General features: G+C 29.5%; 3 protein-coding genes across 6 annotated transcripts; 2 read left to right on the top strand and 1 right to left on the bottom strand.

The window, feature by feature from the left end:
* Positions 1-7,405: 7,405 nt before the first annotated feature.
* On the bottom strand, positions 7,406-9,512 carry LOC101205648 (caffeoyl-CoA O-methyltransferase 5). The gene is made up of 5 exons (XM_004136933.3): positions 9,335-9,512; positions 9,154-9,233; positions 8,927-9,071; positions 8,698-8,829; positions 7,406-7,909 (listed from the first exon to the last, which is right to left on the bottom strand). The coding sequence occupies exons 1-5, from the start codon at positions 9,509-9,511 to the stop codon at positions 7,616-7,618; spliced, it is 828 nt and encodes a 275-aa protein (XP_004136981.2). The 5' UTR covers position 9,512; the 3' UTR covers positions 7,406-7,615.
* A 10,484-nt stretch (positions 9,513-19,996) lies between these two features.
* LOC101219151 (transcription factor bHLH95) lies at positions 19,997-22,134 on the top strand. Its single transcript, XM_004137063.3, has 3 exons — positions 19,997-20,411; positions 20,673-21,173; positions 21,724-22,134. Exons 1-3 carry the CDS (start codon positions 20,115-20,117, stop codon positions 21,817-21,819), a joined length of 894 nt encoding a protein of 297 aa, XP_004137111.3. The 5' UTR covers positions 19,997-20,114; the 3' UTR covers positions 21,820-22,134.
* A 413-nt stretch (positions 22,135-22,547) lies between these two features.
* On the top strand, positions 22,548-25,309 carry LOC101205413 (guanylate kinase 3, chloroplastic). Of its 4 annotated transcripts, none has more exons than XM_031888741.1 (2): positions 22,548-23,513; positions 25,076-25,309. In XM_031888741.1, exon 1 carries the CDS (start codon positions 22,612-22,614, stop codon positions 23,464-23,466), a length of 855 nt encoding a protein of 284 aa, XP_031744601.1. In that variant the 5' UTR covers positions 22,548-22,611; the 3' UTR covers positions 23,467-23,513; positions 25,076-25,309. The 4 variants fall into 4 exon arrangements, with proteins under 4 accessions (XP_031744601.1, XP_011658899.1, XP_031744600.1 ...); XM_011660597.2 differs by having other exon boundaries at positions 25,064-25,309; XM_031888740.1 differs by lacking the exon at positions 25,076-25,309 and adding an exon at positions 24,582-24,915.
* Positions 25,310-25,423: the final 114 nt, after the last annotated feature.

Here is a 25,423-nt window from a genome sequence, read left to right as displayed (position 1 = left end):
TTTTTTTTTCCTTTAAAAAAACCCATTTTTTGAATAAAATTTTGATTTTAAATTTAATTGTTACAAAGTTATTTCTATCATATTTTTAAAAACACGTTAATAGATCATTAATAGCTAACAAAAGCTTAGCTCAACTGACACTTACATGTATATGTATTTAAGGATCAAGAAGTCTGAGGTTCAAATTCTCTCAACCCAATTTGTACTATAAAAACTAATAATTTAAAATAGTAGTTGCTAGAGTTGGTTGTTGGTGGTGGGTATTCGAGGTTATCGGTGATAGTAGTTGAAGTGATTGTCAAAATTGGCTGACGGTAGTCGAAAGTGGCTACCACAGTTGGTCAAAGTTGGTTATTGTTGATGATGGTTGGAGTTGACCGATGAAGTAGACGTTTTCTTAATTTTAAGAATTATAGAAATTAAAAAGATTAATTATTAAAGACTGAAGATGGATTTTGATGATAGATTGATTTCAAGTATTTTAAACCAACTTTCTTTCTGGTTATTTGAAAGGGAGGAATTTGTAAAAGAGAGATAGAAAACCCAAAAAGGTCGGCGAAAGGGGGTGAGGGGATGGATATCAATTTAGAGCCCATTCCCTAAACATACTTATAATAAAACAAAAAGCATTCTCTTCAATGAATGATATGAATAAGAATGGATGGGTTGGTTTTGGGCTGCCCTCTCCCTTCTTCCATATTTCCCTTTTCTCTTTTTCTCTTCCTTTTTCCCTTTTTCTTTTGTAAAGAAAAACAATTCATAATGTTTATGGTGCATTTCCATTTTACTCTTAAGTTTTGAAAAAAATTGTGGTGTTTGATAAACATTTTAAAAGGTATTTTTTAAAAAATAAGATTGAAAAAGAAAAACACTCAAAACCAAATTTTGAAAAAATTTGGTTTAAAACATTAATATAGTTAAAAACAAGTATATATTTACATGAGATATAAAAACTACTCACAATGGATGGTGAACGGTCAAGAATGATGGACGGTGGACGACAACAGTGGTGGTGGGTTGCACAGGGTGACAATTTTGGATGGTTGGTTGAAGACCGTTGGGCAAGAGAGATGAATGGTTTCAAATGAAGAAGAAAGTGAGTTCGGGCAACCATTTTACAGACCACGAACTCATGAAACTTTATGAGTTCCTACATACATACACAACAAACTCTATAATTGCACATAAATTGATTGACATATATGGTGACCATCTTGGTACTAAAAGCCCGTGACTCAATCCACAAATACATAGAAAATGTGGACTAGGGTATGTCAAGCTTCAACTTTATTTCTATAGTTATTTATTAAAATTATATATCTTTTTTTTTTTAAAAAAAAGAAGTTCTATTATTGCAAAATATATATATATAAAATGTTTTTCAACTAAATTTGTAGAAACAAAATAGCAAGTTTTTAGTTAAAGGTGTGTAGCCGTAAGGGCAGGGTAGAGGGTATAGTGGCCATAAAATAAGATACCAAATCATAATCACTTTACCCATCATTGTTAAGTTGAAAGAATCAGATGACTATTGCATATATAACCAATCAACAATAATATTTGGAATATAATAAGAGATTTTGGTAGGACCAAAGTATATCAAAACCCAATATCATTTTCTTTCCTAAGAGGTTTTATAATATTTCCTCTTCAAGTTAGTTTTTTCTCCCCCATATCATTTTCTTTCCTAAGAGGTTTTATATTTTAGAGATATCTTTTGTTTGCAATAATTTAATGTGTTTCTTTGTGTTATGTTGTAAGAGAAATATTTTTGCTACCCTATATGTCCCATTATATGTGGTAATGAGTTAGTGTGTGTAATGGGGTTTTATATTGCATGTGTGGTGTGTAAGTTCCTATTTATGAGGGGAAGAAATATCTAAATAAAATTAATATAAACTCATGATTAAATAGGAGCTTTTATATTATGGTCCCATACTTTTTTCTCCTCATATTTGTATTATATTCATCAATATCAAGATTATTACGGAGGGGTGTCAGTGTCCTTTCCTGACTGAAGTTGATTTTTCAACCAAATTGCTATTGAACCGAAACATGTAATAAGTTTAATAAATGCTCAAACTGAACTCAATCATGGTGTTGGTCGATCGATTTGGATCGATTTAAGCTTTTGAACTTTTCTTAAAAACATTGTCAATTTAGGGTTTTCTCAAACATGACATTGATCGAACCCCTCTTTTACCTTCAACCGATTGCCTTCGATTTGGACCATTTTAGTTAATTGGCTTGATTTTTTCGGTCTATCATACTCATCCTTAATTATTAGTATATTTAAGCTTTTTTAAATTCCCTAATCTCAATACGCATGAAAAATTATTGTTAAGAAAATTTGGTATATGCTTGGTGTGTTGAGTTTGAGTGAAGTATTAGAAATGTAGTTGTAGAAAAGTTTAAGAAAGTGGTAGGCTCCAAACATGAATCTATATCTTTGACTTCAAATCATCTAAACTTGAAGCAATTTAAACTCAGTATACTACTTGGGTCTTGTGATCAATGTTAAGATGTCTTGAGAAAATGTTATTGCACTTACAGTTTTATGTAGATTGTAATAACTTTTGACATAAGAAAAGTTTTCTAGGTATCTCATGGTTTTATTTCCTAACCATGCATTTAGAGTTTTAGTTTCCACATCGTTACTTCATAGAATCAACAAAGCATTGAAATTTGAAATTAATTTACATTTTTAATCATCATGTATATGAAATATTTCAAATTTGATAAAAGATATGGAATTGTACATTGAGCAGCTCAAACTTACATATATGAGTGGGAGGAGACTATAATTGACACCACATTGGTGCAATGTTCCTATCCAAAATTAATGATCTTCATCAACTAAATAAAGTGGCATTCCTCTACAATGTCACCTTAGCCAATAATTAATCACTTCTCATTATAATTAAATGAAATTTTAGTTATTTCAACTAATTATAATTAGAGGTTAACTAAGTTTAAAAGATGTTAATTATGAATTTTGAATATTTACATGTTGGGATATGGTTATTTCAACTTTACTGCATTCCACTATCTTCGTCATTGTAAAAGACAAAGGAAGGAGGAAGACTGAGCATATAAAATCAAATCCAATCAAATTTCATCAAATGTACTCAAAGTAATAGCTATTATCATCACAATAAGGTAACCATCATCATTCCTTCCATGAAAAAAGAAGAAGCTAGCATATAGTTGAATAAGACGTGGAGTTTATCCCCACACAATCTATACTATTTGAGTACACAATAGATTCTAATTTGTTTTTATCTTTTCTAACTCTTTTAAGTAATATTCCATTTGAATTTTTATTTCCTTGGATCCCTCTTATGATATATCTTCAAATTTTCCCTTTCAGAAAACAGATGAAGTGAAGTGGATGCATGATTGGATATATATATAGTGCTTCATTCTTTATCTCCAATAACCTATTCTTTTATACCTATCCTTTCTTCATGATCTTTTATCAGTATTATTTAACTGTTCTAGGTGAGAAATTTTAATCTCTATGCATCTTAGTCTTATCATACATGGACATAAAAAAAGAACTAAGCTCATATTCAAAGAAGAAAGTATAAAAGAAAAAGCCATGTAACAAATAGTGTTATGATTGAAGAATTTGATAAAATTGAACATAAACAATAAGTATAGCTATCATGTGTGTGCAAGTATTTTTTTAAAATGAAAAAAAGAAAAAAAACCCTTTCAATCTTATTATTATCATTTTTCATTGTTTCATGGGAATGGATTCTTATCTCATGCACTCATTGAAATTTGTGCCCTTTAGAGTTAGACCCTATATATGTGAATGTGTTTGCCACACAACTTGGGGATGATGTTTAAAGAACTAATGATATATATAAACCTAAACAAAAATGAAGTTCTTATTTATTTGCCCTTCTATTCAAAGCTATACATAATCATTAGCTACTCCATAGTCCATACCATTACCTAATCTAGAAGGATATGTTCTTTTTTTTCTTTAGGATTTTGAGAGCTAAAATATGCTAAATTGGTTAAGAGTATAGTATGAAGTTTGAGGTTTGTTTTTCATTTAATTTTATATCTTTATGTGTAATGTTCATTAGTATGAAATGAAATAAGAGTGAGGAGAATATACATGGTATGAGATCTTTTTGGTGAAACAAAAAATATAAATATGAAATTATGTCCAAGCTAAATTAGTAGACAATATCCCATCATTATTAAAATATTTAGAAGTTTGTTGTCTATATCAAGTAGAATAATGTTTCGTTATAAATTAGATGATGAATGAGATTAAGAAGTTCATAACCAACAACATTAATAAAACCTAAACGTTAAGATATCTAATTTCATATGTATAATTCAAAAGTATTTGGGATGACTTAGATATAAGTTATGTCGATAGCATTTGACAATTACAAAAGTTAAAGTTTGAAAACATTTTTTAACTCGATTGTGAAACGTCTATGACTTGCACTTATAAGAACAAGAAAGCTCTCAACGACACGTAAGAGAGTTAGTAAGTTATGAATAATATGATTGAAGATATACACACAATAATTCATTTTATGGAGATGAAATATTTGGAAGAAGATGGTGGTGGTAAGTTGGACAGCCAAATCATATCCACCGAAATGGAATCACATAGAAAAAGAGAAAGAGTGGTATGCAAAATTTGGCCTTTCTGATAAGGATGTGACTAAAAGAGTTTACCAAATCCAATGAAAGAGATTGCCTTCAAAGTGCATGAGTGAATAAGTGAGTGTGGAATAGGGAGAGTTTTGGATATTATGTTAAATTTGTTTTCATATTTATTATTCATTTTAAGTTTTGGAATCAAATTTGGAGTAATTCTCTTTATACATACATGAGATGTAAAAAGAAAAAGAAAATAGAGAGTGGGAATGGAAATCCACACCCACCCATCAATTTGTAGAGATAGAATTTTCCCAAGAAACAAACATAAAATTGGTTTGCCACCATATTGTCAAAATAATTCCCCCACTGCTACTGCCACTGCCACCAACACCATAGATATGCTTTTAATTTGAAAAGCATTTTCTTCCTTTTTCTCATTTGAACTTCTTTACCATTTTTGGAATATACGGCGCTATAGAAAAAGTGATTTCAAACCAATATTCAAATTCAATGGTTTGAGTTGCAACAATGCTATCCAAACGACATCTTTCTTTCTTTCTTTCTTTTCTTTCTCTTCTTTCTCTCTCTCAATGGACTTTTTCATTATTTCCTTTTCAAGTATAATGGGAGAGGAAGATTTGAATACGAAATGGAATCTTTTGGATAAAGATAAAAGTTATCACATAGCTAGAGAAGGTGTGAAAGAGTTTTGTAACATAAATTAGTTAAAAAGTTGTTTGAGAAGTTTAATTTTTAAAAACTTGCTTTTGTTTTTTAAATTTGTTTAGAAATTCAAGTTGTTTGACGTCAAACTCTAGATAGAAAAACATGTTAGGATTTTCACGTAATGGGAATAGTAAATTTGTTTGATAGGGAAAAACATAACCGACAAAATAATAAAAAAAAAACTACCAAGTTTAGTGCTTGGTCGTACTGCTCCATGCTTAAGTTAGAGACTCGACTAGTGCAACAAGTAAATAGTTTGTAAGTGAAGAATGAACTTACTTCTCTCGGTGCTGTCAAATATATTTATAAAACTTGTTGATATAGGTTGTTTCAATAGGGTTTAGAAGTCACGTTTGAATGATTCTTCAGTTCACCGAGATAAGGGGAGATACGTTATTTTCCCTTCAGCTAGGGTCATCATTGCCAAACTTTCTAGGTCCATTTTGATCCTAGAGTGGAATGTGTTAAACATGCCTCATTACCCATTTCTCTAGGCCCTATACCTTGCACTTGATCACAACTTGTTATTCTTTTACCTTTTATTTATATATTTGTTATATGTCAATTGTATCGTTAGGTCTAAAATCATCCTAAGAGAGATATTATTGTTCAAAAAAAAAAAAAAACGATAATTGATATTACTTTTTTTCTCAAAGGTTGAAGGTTTGATCCCTCGTCATGACCGTTTGTGTACTAAAAATAATTAATATTTGAGTATAATGAACTTGACTATCTAACTCAAATTTCTCAAAAGGATAATGAAAAGTTGTGGGGCTATATATTGAAATATGCCGAAGGCCCAAATCTAATCCAATTTGCTGCGGCCCAATTTGGCCTTTTCGTGATCTAAATGGCAACAACCAAAAGCCCAACTTCTCTCCTTTTCCCCTAATCCTTCAAAAGGCCCATCTTCAACAAATAAATATTAATTAATGGAAAGTTAATTAGTGAGCTAAGTTGTAATTAGAGTTGATGAGAGATTTATGTGTGTGACTGTAATAATTTTTAACATAGTGAAACTTTTCTTTACTTAGTTTGGAGGATTTTCCACACTAAGTATTGTATTTATAATTTTTTTAGAAAAATTGTTATTTTCTTTTTTTGCAAGGAAAATTTTGTCAACAGAAAAAATCAGTTGAACATCTAGATACTTACTGTTTGTATATAAGGCTTCATGAGAACTAAATGTGATCCAAGACAAAAATTTTTTTTAAAGGATTCACGAGGTTAAAAAAGAAATAGGTGGTCAAGCCTTTATCACTCAAATTTTAAAAAACTTTAAATATATCTCTCGAATACCAAACAAGGATAGAAAAAAACTTTGCAGAATAATATACTTCAAAAGCTTTACATGTTGAAAATTAGTAAGATCAACCCATATCAACCTAAAAAGAAAAAAAGTTGGACTATCCATCTTTTAACTTGAAATTCAAATTCTCATCAAAATCACACTTTTCCATGCATTAAGTAATTGAAGATTGGATCTCTTTACATAATGATGAGAGTTATGGATTTTGTTAGAATTAATTCTAAGATTAAATATTAAACCGAAGAATTTTAATCAACTAAGTAATAATAATAATGAAACCAAAATAGTCTTTGTTTGGTATAGTGATTAGTGGGTTTGGTGCATGGTGGGTAGCCCTATCATTACCACCAACAAAGGCAACCAAAAGTGTAAAGACATCACACCCAAAAGCCAAAAGTTATCCTTTTTCTATGTTCTTTAGGTCAAAATTCCCTTTTCAACATTCCAAATTTTCTTCTATCATTTTTTAAAAATAAAATTTCCTTTTTTGTTTCATACTTTTTTTAATCTCGATATCAACATCAAGAAATTAAGAAGTGTGTGCATGTGATGTGTATATTATACTTTCATTAAATTATGTTGATTTATTTAGTTCATCCAATAATAATGATTTAATTATAAATTTATAAAATTTTAATTTTATTTTTACATAATTGATTAGATTTTTAATCAAATAGATGAGGTGTAGTTGATATGTTTGGTGTTCAAAGTTTGTAAGATTAAATTCCTTTCACATAAAAATAAAAGAAAAACAATATTATTCATTAAAATGTTCAATTTGAATTACATAGAAAAACTTCCAAAGGGAAATAGATTGATATTAAGGGGGGAAAAAGGATCAAATTGTAAAAAAGAAGAGTCAAATTGAAGCGAGATCCTTCCATTACAAACAATGAAGAAGAGTGATCGTGTATGAAGGAGTGAGTGCAAGAAATAATAGGATGTTTAGTTGATCCGGCGGCAAAGAGTGATTCCATCACCAACAGGAAGCATACAAATCTCAATCCTAGGGTCAGCAGCAAGAGCTTTGTTGAGCTCCAACACAAAGTCCCTGTAATACCTAACATACTTGCGCATGGGTGCATCAGGTGGAGCAACCACCGATCCATTCCATAGGGTATTGTCATATCCGATCACTCCACCAACTTTAACTAAATCGATCAATCTTTTATGGTAATTTATGTAGTTGTCTTTATCAGCATCCACAAATATGAAGTCATAACTTCCATGATTCTTCTTCTGCATTTTACCACACATTCTTAGTCATTATATTTTACTTCTATTGTTTTATTTAGTGCTATCTTTTTTTACATCATACACATTCTTTTTCCAACAAGTTACTCAAACAATCTTTTAACAGTAATTTATTTATTAATCATTTTACTTTTTTTTTCTTTTAAAAAATTCTTAATCAGACAAATATACATTGAATTTGGGGGAGTGCTCAAAACAAAAAGATAGCATTTTGGGTAATGATTTAGAGATCTTAAACCTAAGCTTTGGAAAAGCCCAAAGGGTAAGTAATTGACTTCAAATTAAATGAATTTAGGAAATTTTGGTTTCAATTATTACACCTAACAATTTTTCATAAAATTCAGTTAATTTTTTATAAAAAAAACTTAGAAAATGAGATTTCGAGAATAAAAAAAAATTCAAATAACTTTGAAACCATGAAATCACGTGAAGCTTAAAATAAATTTCAAATGATGTTCGTTGTTGGATAATACACACAAAAATAATAATGAATTTAAATTCGAATGATTTAAAAAAAATAATTAAAAAAAAATTACTTAATCTGAATTTGGGAGGATTTTATAGGATTTTAAACTAAAATTGTCATATTCTAATTTTTAATTATCATATTAGAGTTAAACAAAATAATTAATTTTAAATCAAAAATTAAAATTCAACTATGATTGTTCAAATAATTTCTTAAACTTTTTTGAATGTTTAATCTAAGTTAGTGAGAGAGAAAAAAAACAAAAATTAGCAAAGAAAAGAGAGAGAGAGAGAGATAATAATCTTACATCAGCAACCATGTCGTCAAGAACTGGGAGAGCAGGTCCTTCTTTGAACTCGATTTTATGAGCAACGCCCGCTTTTTCAATCACCGGCAAACCCAACTCATAATTTTCTCTATTAATATCCATAGCCAGAATCTAAAAAACCACCACACAAATACAAATCTCAACACAAATCTACTCACATTTCATCAATTCAAACTAATCCCAATATTAATAATTATAATCAACGCACCGTTCCATCTTCAGGAAGAGCTAGGGCCGTAGCCAGAAGCGAATATCCAGTATAAACTCCAATCTCCATCGTCTTCTTCGCATTGATCAGCTTTAACAGCATGTTTAAAAACTGTCCTTCATCAGCCGATGTCGTCATTATATTCCTATTTCACACATCCAATTCCAATTCCAAATTAATTTCAAATCAAAACACACACAAACACACTCGTAAAACAATTTGCTAACCACGGATGTTTCGCTGTTAAATCTCTTAATTCCTTCATCGATTCAGGCTCCCTTGGATAAACGCTCGTTTCCAGAATGTACTGCGAGTGAATTATTTTCATTAATTTTGAAGAACTGAAATAGAGATTGTTGGGTGGATTGGATTGTGAGAATTAAGTCATAAGGTTTCGTTATTAATTACCTGATACAGAGCATCACTTTGTAAGAGACTCTTGTGGCCGACTTCTTGATGCCTTCCGGCTTGGTTCTGGTCTTCTTGTCCGTTGGTTGTGGAAGCCATTGTGGGAGAGTGATGAAGCTTCTGTTTGGTTGATTTTCCGGTGAGGTCTCTGTTTGTTTTGCGGTGAGAAGAGGACATGGAGGTGTGTTAAATAGGAAGACGTCGGCCCGGTTCGAACCGGGGTTGAGTCGGGTCTAATTATTAGAGTGAATGGGTCGGGGGTTGGTGAAGTGAAGAGCCTATTGGTGAGATTGTCGGGTCCACATTAACAGACTTTTTCTAATATATCTAATTTTAGGTTTAATTACTAATTGCTAACTTGTAGTTTATAAAACACAAAATCAATCAATCACTCTAAACAAACCATAGAGTATGATTCCCATCCATACCATAGGACACTTTAAACCAATCAACTTCTTCATCTAACACTCAAACCAGAAATCTAACCAACAAAATTAATCATATCAGTCAAATAACACTTACATTTAACAATTCATAATTTGTACTTTTGTTAATTGTGTATTAATATCATAAAAAATATATTTTGATGTCGAGATTGAGGAAAAAAACTTACGAATGATTTTTATTTTTTTAAAATGTGTTAGTTTGATATTAGGTGACTAAGAAAGTAAATATATTGGAAATAAAAATTACATGCGTTTTTTTTTTCTAAATATTTTTAAATTCTAAATCTATTGACAAATATGTGTCATTGAAAAATCATGAACCAATGAAATTTCAATCTTATTTTAATTTTTGTTTTAGATCATCAAATGAATATTTCTTTTTGTTCAAAGTATTTTTTTTAAAAAAAAAGTGTCAATTTTGGTAGTATAAATTTGTTTTTATCATCAAATTAATGTTTGATTTTATGAAAGTTGATAAGAAAGAAAAAAGGTTGTTTGTTTGAGAGTAAGAGATTTACACACCATAGTTCGTACAATAGAAATTGATAAAGCAAATGATAAAATGATAAAATTGGAGAGTTTTTACTCATTAATAATTTGATTTAAATATGTATATGACACCTCAATTAGAATTGTATCTATCTTAAGTAAATTGACTTTATGGTAATAATTGAAGTAGTAGTTAATTGACAAGTCTATCTATCTAACTCACTACGAAAATTCTAAAAATAATTCTTAATTTGCGTTAAAAAAATACATTGATATAATTTGATTTTCTCGAAGGAAATAAAATATTGATTTGGAAGGGGCAAAGGTTGGCGGGGTGGAGGCCAGTACGACACGTGGCAAGGGGCGGATATGCGGTTGGTGAGGCCAACTTCTAAAGGTCGCGAGGAGTTGGAAATATCATCACCTTTCCCTGTTGCCACGTCAACCTTCGGAATTATATTTTAACTTTTTTTAATCATGAATATTCCACACTTACAACTTTATTATCCCTCACATTTGCTTGAATTATGTTTAGGGTTTATTTCAATGATAAATTTTACTATAAAGAGAGTCTTTTTGTGGTTTTAATTAATCCAAATATATATTGATATATATATGTATTCTAATTCATCTTATTCATATACCACTTTCCAAATTAAACACTATTATACAAATAACCTTTCTATAGCATTTTCAAAATACTACTATAAATATCCAAAATTACATTTCTCTACATTTCTTCATCATCATTTCTTTTTCATTTTTCAGTCTCTTCTATATCTATTTGTCCCCCTAGCTCTCCCACTCTCAATCTGTGTATCCCTTCCCTCCTCTTTCAGACCTTCCTCAACCTCTCTGGTCATCCCTCCATTCAAGCTATACATGAAAAACTATCATTAACAATGACTTCAATTCGTGTGTGGCAAGTCTCACAACATCGTCATCGTAGAAAGCACAACAAATAGCTATGAACTACACTTGAGAAACAGGTAAGACTTCAAAGCCAACCTTTGTTTAGTAAGTTCTTAGTAACTTCTTTGTTTATCATCCATTCAAAACCAACCTTTGTTATGTTTTGAATTGCATGAAAACAAAAGTTATTATGTGAAAGATGTTAAGTAAATGTTTGAGAGTGATTTTGAGTTTTTTTTATTGTGTTTTTAATTACTTTGAGATACATTTTTGGAGATCACTCTCAATTAACATTTAATTTTACATTTTTATATTTTAAAATTGATTTAAAATTATATACATATTTATCATTTTAACATCCCTCTCAAATATGATACATATGAGAGCATGATTTTTTTTTTTTTTTTTGGTTTCTTCTCTTTTGTTATACTCACCCATTTGTCTTTTCCTTTGTTTTTAGTTTAGGGTTTAATATTAATGCCCACTGTTCATCGTGGGATTTCTCCACTTCTTGTTATGGGGTTGGGTTTATATATATATATAATTATTATTATTTAGCTTGAAATAAACATTAGAAAGTTTAATTAAGCCACATGATATGATAAGAATCCACAAAGTTATTTAAATGATAATAAATTTAAAAATAGAGAATCCAATTTTTTTTTTTAATCTTTTAAACGTTTACAAATTTAAAAAAGATTATAAGTAGTAGACAATATACATATATTTTAAATGAAAAAAAAAACCATTATATATATAAAAAAAGTTTTTATTAATACTCAAAGTAAAAAAGTGGAGCTAGTGAGTCATTCAATATTCTCAATTGTATCTCTTCTTTTCAGACCAGAATTGTATGTTGGGTCACCTAATGTTTGACTTAGGTATCCTAACTTTATACTATATTAATCATAAGTAAAATGAAGACTTTTTATTAGGATAAATTATATATATCTTTTATCCTTTATACATATTCTTCAACTCTACAACATTCCAAATATTTCTTTTTTAACTTTTCAATTAGGATTCAAACTAATCTCCTTTATGTTGATTTTGCAAGATCTAATCACCTTTTCACGTTACATTTTCACATTACATTTGTAGATTCACGACTTAACAAAGTTGGGTAACTTTACATTTTTGGACCTTGGTATTTCTTAGGTTCTGAAATTCTTGGGCATTATATATCCTCAAGCTTAGAAATACTTCATTTTAACCATTTAACTATAACAAAAATTGACTTCAGCATCTTTAAGAAAAGGTACAAATAAAATTACAATTTCAAATTTTAGGTTATTAAACTTTTTGTTAATCCATGTTATTTCTAAATTTACATTAGTTCAATGTCCACGTGTAATTGTAGAAACGTCAAGTATAATAATTCATTTGAATTTATCTAATAACGTGGGTAAAGATAATAACAAATTTTATATTGGTACCAATATAGATATCGATAACTCAAATTTATAGATATATGTAACGAATATGGGAATATCAATAGCTAATTTGGAAAATTTCAAATATATATATATAAAAAGTATTATAAAATCTTTGTGAATTTCTTAATGATGCTCGAAGAAGTTTATTTGCAAGATAAATTACCCACGATTGAAATACATTTATATCGGTATAGCTAGCCAAGTCAAATACATGCATTAATAAATACAATAATAAATAATAGCATTAAATACTGAAAATGAATAAGTTAAATGATCAATCATTGATATTTGTATTTCTCATTACAAATGATTTAAAATCTTGCAAAAACAAATTTTTTAAAAAGAAATCAACCATTTATTTTTTTTGTAAGAAACCAATAATCTAAAAAGTGTATGTAATATAACCTCTTCCAACCATCATAGATGATCTAAAATATTTTTTTAATCTCAATAAATTAAAAGCATTCAAACAATAATTTAAGATTTTTAGTTTTAAAAAAGAACTTGTTGAGAGAGATTATTTGAAAATGACTTTAAAGTAATCTTTTTTATATATAATTAAAATATAGATTGTGAATTGTTTTTATATGCAAATACTCCTAACATATAAACGTTTGACTTTTCAAATTTGATCCAAATTTGATCCGTATAAGTTTTTAGTTGAAAAGACATTTTATTGAATAGAACATATCGATCGACCTTCTAACTCTATGAAAGGATAATAAGTAAAATTTAACATAAAAAGTTGAAAGTTTTTTTTATTTGAAAACAAGTTAGGTTTTTACCTATAAGTGATTATGAGATGATTTAGATGATTTTGTTGTTTTCTAAACCCATATAGAATATATTTAATTATTTTAATAATATGAAAATTCGAAGTATAAAATGAAATATAATATTAATTTTGAATGAGATATTATATATAAAAGTCGTTGGCATTCATATATCCATGCAATAATTGCTAACTTTCACTAGCTTTGACCTTTTAAATTTTTGTCGATAAGTCGACAATTCTATTAATCAATTGAGAGCTAAAAGATCAAGTTGATGGTTGATAATATTTTAAGAGTTTGTATATAAGATCATTTTTTGGACTATCTATTTTATACACACCATCTTAAATCACTAATCAATTTCAAAATTTAAGATAATGAGCGAAGAAAATTGTAATATTATATGTCTAACAAGTTAATTTATTTAAAAAGGGTGTGAAATGTTTATTATTTTTCTTTAGTTATGTTATGTTCTTATAAGAATGTAGGAAAAATATCAAATTGTTGGACCATCAGTATTTTTATCGATTAAGCTTATCAACTTTTCTCCCTTACATGTCTCATTCAAATATGGATCAAAGTTTATTAAGAGAACATATTCAATATCAAACTAAGATAAATCAATGAATGAAATTTGATTATAGGTGATGAATGATGTTATCAACCACAAATCAAAATAAAAGACCTAATTATTGATTCAAATATACCAATTCCTTGAATCTTCATCCTTGCAATTTTTCAATTAAAAAAATAGAATAAATAAATCAATCCATCATCGTCAACTTATATATGGAAATTGTAAGTAGTTAAGAAGATGTGTATGTTCCCAATTAATATAAGAGGTCAAATACTTGTATTTAAGATAAGATGTATGATATACATTTAAATTAATTGAGTTATTTTTAAAAGAGAAAAAAATAAAGGAATTATTGAGTTGTTTTTTTAAGTTGACAAAGGATAAATTAAAGTAGATTTTTAGCCCATGTTTTAACCAATTGTATTCTAATCATGATTATCTATTCAAGTAATCAAAATTTTAATCTTAACCTCACCCTCATTTAATTTTTATATATACATATATCAACAAATGCCTACTTAGCATGTAAATCATATACTTTACCTAATTAAACTTATGGATACATTTTTATAATCATAAAAGCTTTACGTAAACTATGTGAGTTGATAGATAAAATAGATATATTTTTAAAATCTAACCAAATATAGTTAGCCATGAACAAGAAAACTTTTACTATCAATATAGAAATCTTAGATGATACGTGTAATTCTTTTTCTTCGAAAAGACATGTTAAACACACATTCAGATCAATGTTGAAATTTATCGAAAGTAGGTGGAATATGTTGAATTTTTTAAATGAATAAAGATTTTTTTTGTAATATTTGAATATTTTTTTTTGTAAGAAAAAAGAAATGAAAATATTAAGGAAAATGAAAGAAGAGAATTAGAAGGTTTGAAAATGAGAGAAAGTGAAGAAGATAAAAGAAAAAATGGTTTAGAAGGGGTAGGTGAGATAGAGATGGGAAATGATTTGTTTGCTTTTAGTCCAAGCAATACACATGGTCAACAACCACAGAACTAAAGAAACAAAATGGATGGGTTTGATAGGGAAAAAGTTTTAGTTGGATGCATTTTCTTTGAGTTATTATTGAAAAGAAAATTATCATTCCTTTCTATTATTTTTTTATTTTGTTAAGTGGGTTGGAGTTGGTGAGTTGAAAAGAGAAAAGAAAGGAGAAGATTCTTGTGGAGCCATTTGTTATTCTTCATCAAAACCTACCACGTTGCTTAATCTTTTTTGCATTCACTTTTTTTGTTTCTTTTTATTGGTGAAGTTTAGGTGAGTGTTTTTGGTTTTTTTTTTTTTTTTATGAAATAATTTTTCAAAATAAATTCAATAGAAATTTTCTTGTTGGAAGAACCGACGTCTACTTCTTATCGAGCAAGTTCCACTCCTCAATCTACTAAGTTTCAGTCATAGGTCAACTGTGCCTTAGAAGAGCCGACTCGACTAACCCTAATTAATGAGACTAAGTCAGTTTCCTTTCCAGCTCAACGGATCCAAGTTTTCTTTCCACTAATTGCATCCATCTTCCGCCTCCATGAATGAATATATGGAGAATACGGAGACCTCTCAAATTCTTTGACCCGTGAAATTTGTAAGAGTTGTTTGCACATCCTTCATGAATGTCCTCAAACGGACCTTCAGATAGACTGCTTTCTAGCCGCTTTTCCTTGTATTGCTAGCAAAGAAAGATTTTGTTTTTTTTAGATTTTAATCGGAAGAGTTTGAGAATGAAGGGTGGAAATTAGTGTAAAAGTTCACACTTGCATGTAATTATTGAGACTCATATATATCACATGCCTAATATATTATTCTCTTTAATTAACTCAGTTTTCAAAACTGAAAAGTATGTGAATTAATAAAGTAAAAAAGCATGCCTAAAATAATTAATTTTGGAAAATAAGAACTTTTTTTTTATAAATTTGTTAATTTTAAATTTGAAGACGTTAACGTTTTATAGTAAAGTAAAGTCGGAAGATTCGGACCAATATATATATTTTTATTAGCAGATATTAATTGAATTTTGTCAATATTTAAAGTTAGACATTTGAATCTGATCGGAATTAAGCGATTATTTGGTTTAAGATTTTGTATTGATAATTTATTTTAAAAGTCAGGAGAAAGTTTAGTTGAATTAATACTTTAACGTAGAAATGCTATCAAATTTTCACAAGCATAAATATTTATAATAAAATAATCTATATTAATTTTAAAAGTAAATGCTTTTTATTAAGTAATAAATAATAGCTCATTAATGAATACTTGGAAATTAATTTTCCAATTGAGAAAGTTGACAAATATTTATTTATGACTAACAATAAATTATTATAATCAGTTTTCATTTGAAAAAACAATACATACAAATAAAACCATTCAATAATCATAGCAACCTCACTAGTTTTAAATCAATTTTAAATGGATAAAGTTTTCCATTTCTAAATTGAACAAAAATATAACCAATCTTTATCAAATTCAAATATATTTATTCAAATTTAGTCATATTGGGCTTAGCCATTGGGCCTACAAAGGCCCGCCAAATTGAGCCCACAATACAATAAAAGCTATACCTAGGGTGTTTGGTAGTCTAAGTATCACTCTTTTGCTTTAGTGACTCATCTCCATGCATATCTCGTTTGAGGTCAATATCGATACCAAAACAAAAAATTCGTTTCTTTCATTGAATCCTGCAAATCGTCGTACTTATTTTCTTTTGCTTAGTTGGAAAATCTAGACTAATCATATAAAAGTTGGAAAGATTACGTCTTCATCTTGGTTGGAATTCTAGTGAGAAAGTAAAAGAGAGAAAATCGTTTTGTATAAGTAGGGAGAGATTTACCAAGATGAACCACCAAAGTAATTAGTAAAGAAAACTACTTAACGTAAGTTAGTCCACAAATGTCTATGAGTGGATGATTCTCTTATATATAGTTAACACATAGTAGAATAGTGTTCATGAAATTTGGTGTATGTGTGTGGAAGAAGAGAATTGAATTTGGTATTAAAGAAAGAAAAACATTTTCCAAAGATGTAATGATTAAGGAGGTTTGTTATTTAGTAACGCTTGAAAAATCTCACACCCAAAACAAACATTACTTTTCTTTTTTACTTTTCACCAACATTTTTGTTTTGGTACAACACGCTTTCTTTTTCTTTTTCTTTTTTCCTTTTCTTTCTTTTCAATAATGTATTTTAAAATTAAATCTACTTTTCTTTCTTAAATAAAAAAAGAATTTACAACATTACATTTTCTTAAACTTTGTTGGTTATATTTTTAATACCTTTTAAAATTCTTTTCTTTTTAAATTTTAAGGCTTCATTTAATTTTTTAAAATACAAAAGTAAAATTTATTGATTCTATTTATTTAATCAATAATATACTATGAAATAAATTAGGGTAAGTCTATAACTCCCTTCAATAAAATTTTATTTGAATTTTTTATTAAAAAATGTGAAATCCTAACTTTAGATCATAAGACTTTCAAATAAATTTAATTTTTAATTTCAACGTTAGATTAAACATATTTTTTTTTGTTGAAATAGGATTCAAACACTCAATCAATTAACATAATGATAAATAATTTCACTCGAAAAATTGAAAAAAGTGCTAAAGATCAAACCCGATTCCTCTTATAATATTAATCCAAAACAACCTTATGATTAGACTTTAATTTATATGGTCTCTCGTGATGAAACCCTAATACCATATCATCCAATCATACCAAAATGACAACTCATACCAATTTTTTCATAAAAAAGGATAAAATTGAAAAGTAGTAAAAACTACATAAATTTATTAAATACAATACGTGTAATAATTCGAGGTCTTACTTTTTACGATATGAAAGGTCGAGAAATCAAACCTCTAGTTTAAAAATTAACAACACAAATATTAATTTGTTGTTTTAATTTTAACCCTTTATATCTATATTATTATTTACTATAAATAATGATAATTTAACACATCTCTAATAATATTAAATTACAATGATACCATAAACCCTAAAATCAAAACGTAAATTAGTGTTCAAACTTACCTAGTATATATATTTGTTATTCCCGATGCCTTTAGCACTATTACCCTAGTATACATATTTGTGTTCGTAATAATTTAGTTGCTATATAATAGTACACAATGTAAAAAAGTTATATTTTTTAATACAATTTAATGCCGTAAATCTTGTAGTTACTAATAATTAGTGGTTGTTAAATAAAGTTGTTGATCTAAAATTTTCATTACAACTTCAACAATATTTGTATAATATAAACAAATGAATGAAGACTATATAATATACATACAATTAAAGGATATATTTGTTTTGATTTGATAATTAGCAATTTATATATTAATACGGATTTGATTGTAACAAAAGTTTTAATGCTTAGGATAAGCTCAACCGTTACATGCAACAAATGGAAGTACTTCTGAATTTTATTGTTTTCTTTCTTTTATTGAAAAATGTGAGATATTAATTATTAACAACGTTTTAATTAAGAAATGTACAAAGAATGATGATTTAAGAAATAATTATTTGAAATAAAACCAAACAAAATAGTAATAATTAAATGGACTCATAATAGAATGATAATAATACAATAACTATAGGATTTGTTTTTTCTTTTTAATAATTAGGGAGGAAATGAATCCAAATTTAATCTACTTCCATTCTTTTTCCTTCTAACTTTTTCATTTCTATTTATTTATTTCATTCTTTAACAAAAAAAAAAAAAAACGATATCGAAGAGTATCTCTCAACTTCAACAAAAATATAAATTAAAATACCAAACCAAAAAAACATCGATCTAAAAATAAAACATCAAAATCGAAAAAATATGATTAGACGAAATTGTGAGTGATGCCTATCACAACTTTTTGAAACATAAATTACTTGTCTCACTAATCAAAGTAATTAGGTGTTAACTATTTGTTATTGTTTAGGCTTGCGTTTATCACATATAAATTTTTTCACCATTTCATAAACATTTGATAAAACAATGCATGGAATTTCTTCATTATAATAGCTACTATTCTATCGTTATCTCAAGTGATCGAACTTCCTATCACTTTTCTTTAAGAATTATAAGAATTTAAATTTCTAACTTTTGGTGGGATTATTATATATTGTCTTGGTCCGAACCTCAAATTATTATTTATGTTTTATTTAATAACTTCATGTAATTTTAGTGTTTTTTTTTTAATTTTACCTTTCTTATAAAATTATTTAAGTAGGGATAATTTGGTTTTCTCACAATATATACATCGAGAGTTTTATGTGTTTGAAAATTAGATCGTGATTCTCATCTTTTCGAAGAGTTCTTAACATATATCACTCTTAAACTAATTAAATTATGTCGAGAATGTACTTTAAAAAAATTGAAAAATCCAATAGTTAATCCAATAATATTTTTTCTTTTGTGAGATTAGATATATTGCAATTTTTATTTTGATAAAATGATCGAGCGAATTTGTTTGGTAGTATACGTATATACCACTTAACTACTCAAGAATAGGATCAATAATAAATTATAGAAAATTTTTTTAGCATCATACACATCTCTTCAAAAAAAGTATCTTTTAATTTTACTTTTGTGTGATGGAAAGATAGAAAACACATGGATAAGATGCACCTAATCATTGCTTTAAATTTAATTTACGACAAAGTGAAAGCTTCTTTTATTTTTAATCATGTATTTATTTAAAAACTGAAAGGAAGCAAAACACATATTCAACTTTATATATTAATTGTGTAATAGGTAAAGAAAAGAAAATTTATGATTACATATACACCTAATTATAGTTAATTAAATTAATATTTATATCTAGTTGGGTTCTTAATTTAGGTTTGGATGGTAATAAATGAAATAAAAACTGATTAATTAAAAATTGATGGTGAAGAAAAGAATTAAAAATGAGAAGAATATTGTGAAGTAGAAAAAGAGAAAGAAACAAAGTTGGGGCCAGAATTTAAGTATGAAGAGACATCCGTTTTCGTTTTTAAGCGCCGTAACGCCATTCTCTTATGATTGTATTTTGTGCTCTTTCTTTCTATTTTTCCACCACCTCATTCCTTCATCATATTAACTTAAAACCCCTCCACTGCTCTTCTTTACTTCCTCTCCTATTCTCACTACCCCATCTCTCCGCCATGTCCGCCCACCACCACCCTTCTTGGACCCTCCTTAACTACTCTGGTAGCGACATCGACGATGATGACAACAACAACAACCATGAAAACAACAACAACAACAACACTGGCTACCTCCCCCCTCCTCCCCCGATGCAAGCGGGGAAGAAGAGAGAGCTAGAAACCGAGGGAAAATCGGCTGGTGCTACTGAGTCATCTGATCATGACATTCATATTTGGACGGAGAGAGAGCGACGGAAGAAAATGAGAAATATGTTCTCTAATCTTCATGCCTTGCTTCCTCATCTTCCTCCTAAGGTAAATTAACTTCACATTATCTCAATTTTTATATATATTTTTTGAAAGCAAAAATGAGAAAGTTTGATTTTCTTTGTTGTTCATAAAAAGACATATTTTCCAAATGTTGTAAGGAACCATAAATGTGTCTTTGGATTCTTTATTAAATATGTTTGCATCATAATTTTTTTTGGAGGGTATATGTATATATCATCATGCCTTTTAGTAATAATGTAGAGGGAGGATTTTAATTAATGACATGCTTTTAATGTAAAATTGCAGGCAGACAAATCCAGTATAGTAGACGAAGCAGTAAACTACATAAAAACCCTTCAAGAAACCTTTCAGAGACTCCACAAACAAAAGGTCGAAAAACTCAACAACAACAACAACAATAATAATAACCCATCTATGGGCTGCTCAAAGATTGTTCATCATCCCTTGCCCACAACCCGTGAGGCATTCTTGGCCGACCAAGCCTCCTCCAACGACGACATGTCGTCATCCGCCACCCTACTTTCTCATCTTTCCACCACGATCACCCCCGAAAATGTTCTTAGTAATCTCCCGCTGCCATCGCCACCCTCCGCCTTCCAAACTTGGACTTCCTCCAACCTTGTTTTGAGTGTCTGCGGTCGCCACGCTCATTTTTGTGTCTGCTCCGCCAAGAAACCTGGCCTCTTTGCTGCCCTTTGTTATGTTCTTGACAAATATCGAATCGACGTTGTTTCTGCTCATGTCTCCTCCGATGTGCATCAGTCCTTCTTTATGATTCAAGCTCATGTAAGTATCACATATTCATATCTCTTCTTTACATTTTCTCTTTCTTTTTCTTCCTAACCATTCTCTCTTTGTTTCTTCTTTCTGAGACGTGTTTATAAATCTTGTTTTGGAAACTATGAGATATAAATTTCATGAGTTTCTTATGATATCTAGAGCTATAAATTTTCAATTGGAAGCCTAATGAATCTGTAAATTAATATTTTAAAATATATATCTAAAACTTAAATTTGAAAATTCAAGCTACATTCAATGCAAAATTAAACATTTAAAGATCTAGCTATAAGACATTTTTAGAATATAATGAACTATGAAAACACTCTTGAAAGATATTAGGAGTACTCAAAGTATATATACAACATGACACTGAAAAAATCAAACAGTATCATTGTAATAATTTTGGTACATTTCTAATACATTTGAAAATTTTATTACATTAAAACAAAATTGAGAAGTAATAGGCATTTTATTATTTATTTCTTAAAAGACAAGAAACTAAACAAGAACGGAGATGAATTCAAAAGTTTTGAAACGAGTTTGTTTGGACGAGCAGGTGAGCAGAGGTTACAATGAATTTGGGGCAGCAACGGTAGCGGAGGATACATTCAAGGAAGCTGCAGGGGAGATTATATTCTGGCTGTCTTCTTGATCGGATTATCCAAAATAACCCAAATTATATCTCTTGATCTCCACCATGAAAGGATGTTGTTGCATGAAGTTTGAGAGATCAGCTGCTTTGAGATGATCTATCCACATAATTATAATGAGTCGTTAATGATGCCTTTTCTATATATATCTTGGAAATCTCTCACCCTTTTGCCATGGAAGAACAAAATATAGATTAGAGATAGAGAGAGCTGTTCATGTTGTCATATGGTTCTAAAAAAATACAATCCACTCTATACATAAACCCTATCTATCATCTCTCCCTAATATATTTTTGTCAAATTTTGGGCATAAAAAATAATAGAAGCTTTAACGTTATTAACTAGAGAAATTTCTCCATAATTCATTCTATCGATGGTTGTTTAATTTAAACTTGTATAGGAAAGAAAATAAAGAGATGAAACATTAACAAAATTTTGATACTCTTATTGCAAAGTCAATTAGTCCAAAGCCACACTCTTTTTTGAAGTCCCATGAAAAAGCTAAATAAGGTCTCTAAAAGTTCAATTACACAAATTTTCAAATGTAGCATAATGAACCATATTTTAGTTATATAGTGATCAATTGATTTAAATTCTATTATAATCTTAGAATTTTTGAGTTTATTTCAAAATATGAACAAATGATGTCATGTATTTACAAAATTTACTAATGGACTTATCAAACATTTTAATTATGTATTTGTACTGAGATGTTTAAGTACCTAAGTTTTTCTTTTTTCAAATGAAATGGAGAAACTGTAAACTGCACTTCCCAATTTTTCGTCTCTCCCCTCATGGCTCGCAGATTCTTCAGCACTTCTCTTTCCCTTTCCCGCTCTTTAACTCGCCACACAAAGTTTCCCAATCCCATTCCTTTTCCTAATTTAATCAAACCCATTCAATCATTCCATCTAACCCCACCATTTTTCTCTTCCGTTTCTCAAATCGGCGATGCCCTTTCCCCCACCATTCAGCCGCCCGACGAAGATAACCGATCGGAATTGCTTCGCTCCCTTGAAGTTTTGCTTGGTTCTTCGTTTCGCTCCGACCGTTTGGTCTACAATCAAAGCCCTTTAGTTATTGTGCTCAGTGGCCCACCTGGGGTCGGAAACGATGCTGTGATTAAGCGATTGAGAGAAGTCCGAGAAGGCCTCCATTTCGCTGTCACAGCGACGACTCGTCCAATGCGACCTGGTGAAGTCGATGGAAAAGATTGTTATTTCATCTCCAAAGAAGAGTTTTCTGCTATGATGAAGAGGAACGAGCTTCTGGAATTTTCGTTTATGTATGGACATTACAAGGGGATTCCCAAAACGCAAATTCGTGAGTTTATGGAAAAAGGGTATGATATTGTTTTGAGAGTTGAAATTTCAAGAGCTAAAATATTGAGGAAGATTCTTCGAAATTCTGCTGTTTTTGTGTTTTTGATGGCGGAGAGTGAGGCTAAATTAGGGGAGAGGTCGATTGATAGGAAGACAGGGACTGAAGAATCATTGTTGGTGAGACTTCCATGGGTTAGAGAGAATGTTAAGAATTTTGATTACGTGGTTGTGAATACAGATGGGAAGTTGGAGAGTGCAGTTAAGCTTGTGGAATCCATTATTGATGCTGAGAAGGCAAAGGTCCGGCAGAGAAGGACTGTTGTTTAGATTCAGACTGTTGTTTAGATTCAGCTTGTGAGACATCATTTTGCAAGGTAACTTTTGTTTTATAGTTCTATTGCGAGATGGGTTTCTTTCTTAGGACAGTTTTACTGTTAGTGATGGAGAAGGAACAACAGAATCATACCTTACCTACTCTGTTTGAAACTCCAGCTTCCTCTATGCAAGTATTTATCGCTTTTATTTGTTTGATAGTAGTATAGTTTTGCCTGAAACTTGCATAGTTTTTGTTTTGGATTCTATTTCAAATGCCTGGTAATGGTGATAACTGGAGAAGTTTCACTATTCATGTCAACATTTAGCTTAATAGTATTGAGTCTTATTGTATAAAAAAACCAACTTTTGATTTCTTGGAGATTTCATCAGCCATAATGGTCGGCCTTTTTATACTCTCTTTGGTGATATTCTTCATAATCTCCAATGGTTTCTCATGATTGTCATATCACGCTTCGATGGAGAACGTTATGTTATTAGATGGTTGAATTTTCAGGTTGCTTCTTATTAAAGGACACTCTCCCTCCCCCGATTAGAATTCAGATTTGATTTTAAGAGATAACTGGTGTGAGATAGAAGGACAACTCTCCCAAGAATCGAAACTCAAACCTTATTGTTAGTCAGGAAACTAAGAAGGATTAGCCAGGGAATTATTCAATTTCCCAAGTCAAGGATAACTACTGTATGACATCATTAACAGGAGGTCTATTGATATGCAAATGTAAGGAAACGATCATCGAGTATGATTGAACCTAGAATCTCTAATGGAGTGTTAGTGGGTCGGTTAATCTTTTTTTTTCTCGTCAAAACTGGCTTTATACCAACCTACTGATACAAGAAAAATGTGAAAATCAACATTGAAACCAGCATTCTAGATAACCAATGCCAACCGAATAGACTATACCAGCCCCTAAATTACTTTTTGTATTTCGAGTTTCATGAAACTGAACCAACGGACATGTATTGCTCAAATCAATTGACTAGCGAGATCATTCAGTTTTTCTGATTTCAGCTAGTTCTTCTACTTTTAGCTTTAATGCTATGCTCTGGTTATCACTAGACCAGAAAACTTGGAGTGCTAACCTTTTTTCTTTCTTTTTTTAAAACAGAAAGAAACCCTTTTGTTGATGAAATGAGGCTAATACTCAAAATACAATAACACAAAATAGAGCCAAAATACAGAAACATAGAAATTTGGAATCATAGCAAGATATCTCAACTAGGTTGACACAGCTGCTCATGGGAGTGATGATTGAAAAGATAGAAGTGAATTTTGGTGTTATATGGACGGATTAATGGAGATTATGTTGAAGAACTGGGAAAGACCCACAAAAAGAGATGTGTTGTGAAACCAAATAGTCTTTTTTATGTTGTATGAAATATTCTGCACTCAAATGTGAGAAGAGATTTTATTTATAGGAAAAATATACTAGTAGTTGGTTACTAAAGGTAGTTTTAGCTAGCTAACAAGGAATTAAAGCATAACCGTAATTGTGAAAATATAAAGAAACTAGAAATCAATAGGTTTAAGCTATTTGATTTACATCAAGATGAGACTTATTGATATATATTGATCTAAGAGCCTTTGCAGTCTTTCTTCCAGGGCTTGTCAAAATTAATTATACAACCGAGAATATTGCAGCACGTCCCAGATATCACTCTAATTGTGTTGAATGGAAGCTTCCTTATTTTGAAATATCACCCTAATTGTGTTGAATGGAAGTTTTTCCAATTTGAAATATCGCTATTGAGTACATGTCAAATACTTTTAAGCTATACTTACTACAACCCACCCACAAGGGGAAAAAAAGGTATTAATTTATTAACTGTTTCAAAATCAGAACATCGTTGATTATACTAATTGTGATTATACTAATTGTTTAAGCATCGACTAATATGTACATATGTTGCAGTCCCAACTATGCAATTATGCAATTAAAAGAATAAAAGA

This window comes from Cucumis sativus, chromosome 7 (assembly GCF_000004075.3).
Source record: "Cucumis sativus cultivar 9930 chromosome 7, Cucumber_9930_V3, whole genome shotgun sequence".
Classification (NCBI taxonomy): domain Eukaryota; kingdom Viridiplantae; phylum Streptophyta; class Magnoliopsida; order Cucurbitales; family Cucurbitaceae; genus Cucumis; species Cucumis sativus.
The sequence above is the reverse complement of the archived record's forward strand: the minus strand, read 5'-3'. Positions and strand labels throughout refer to the sequence as shown.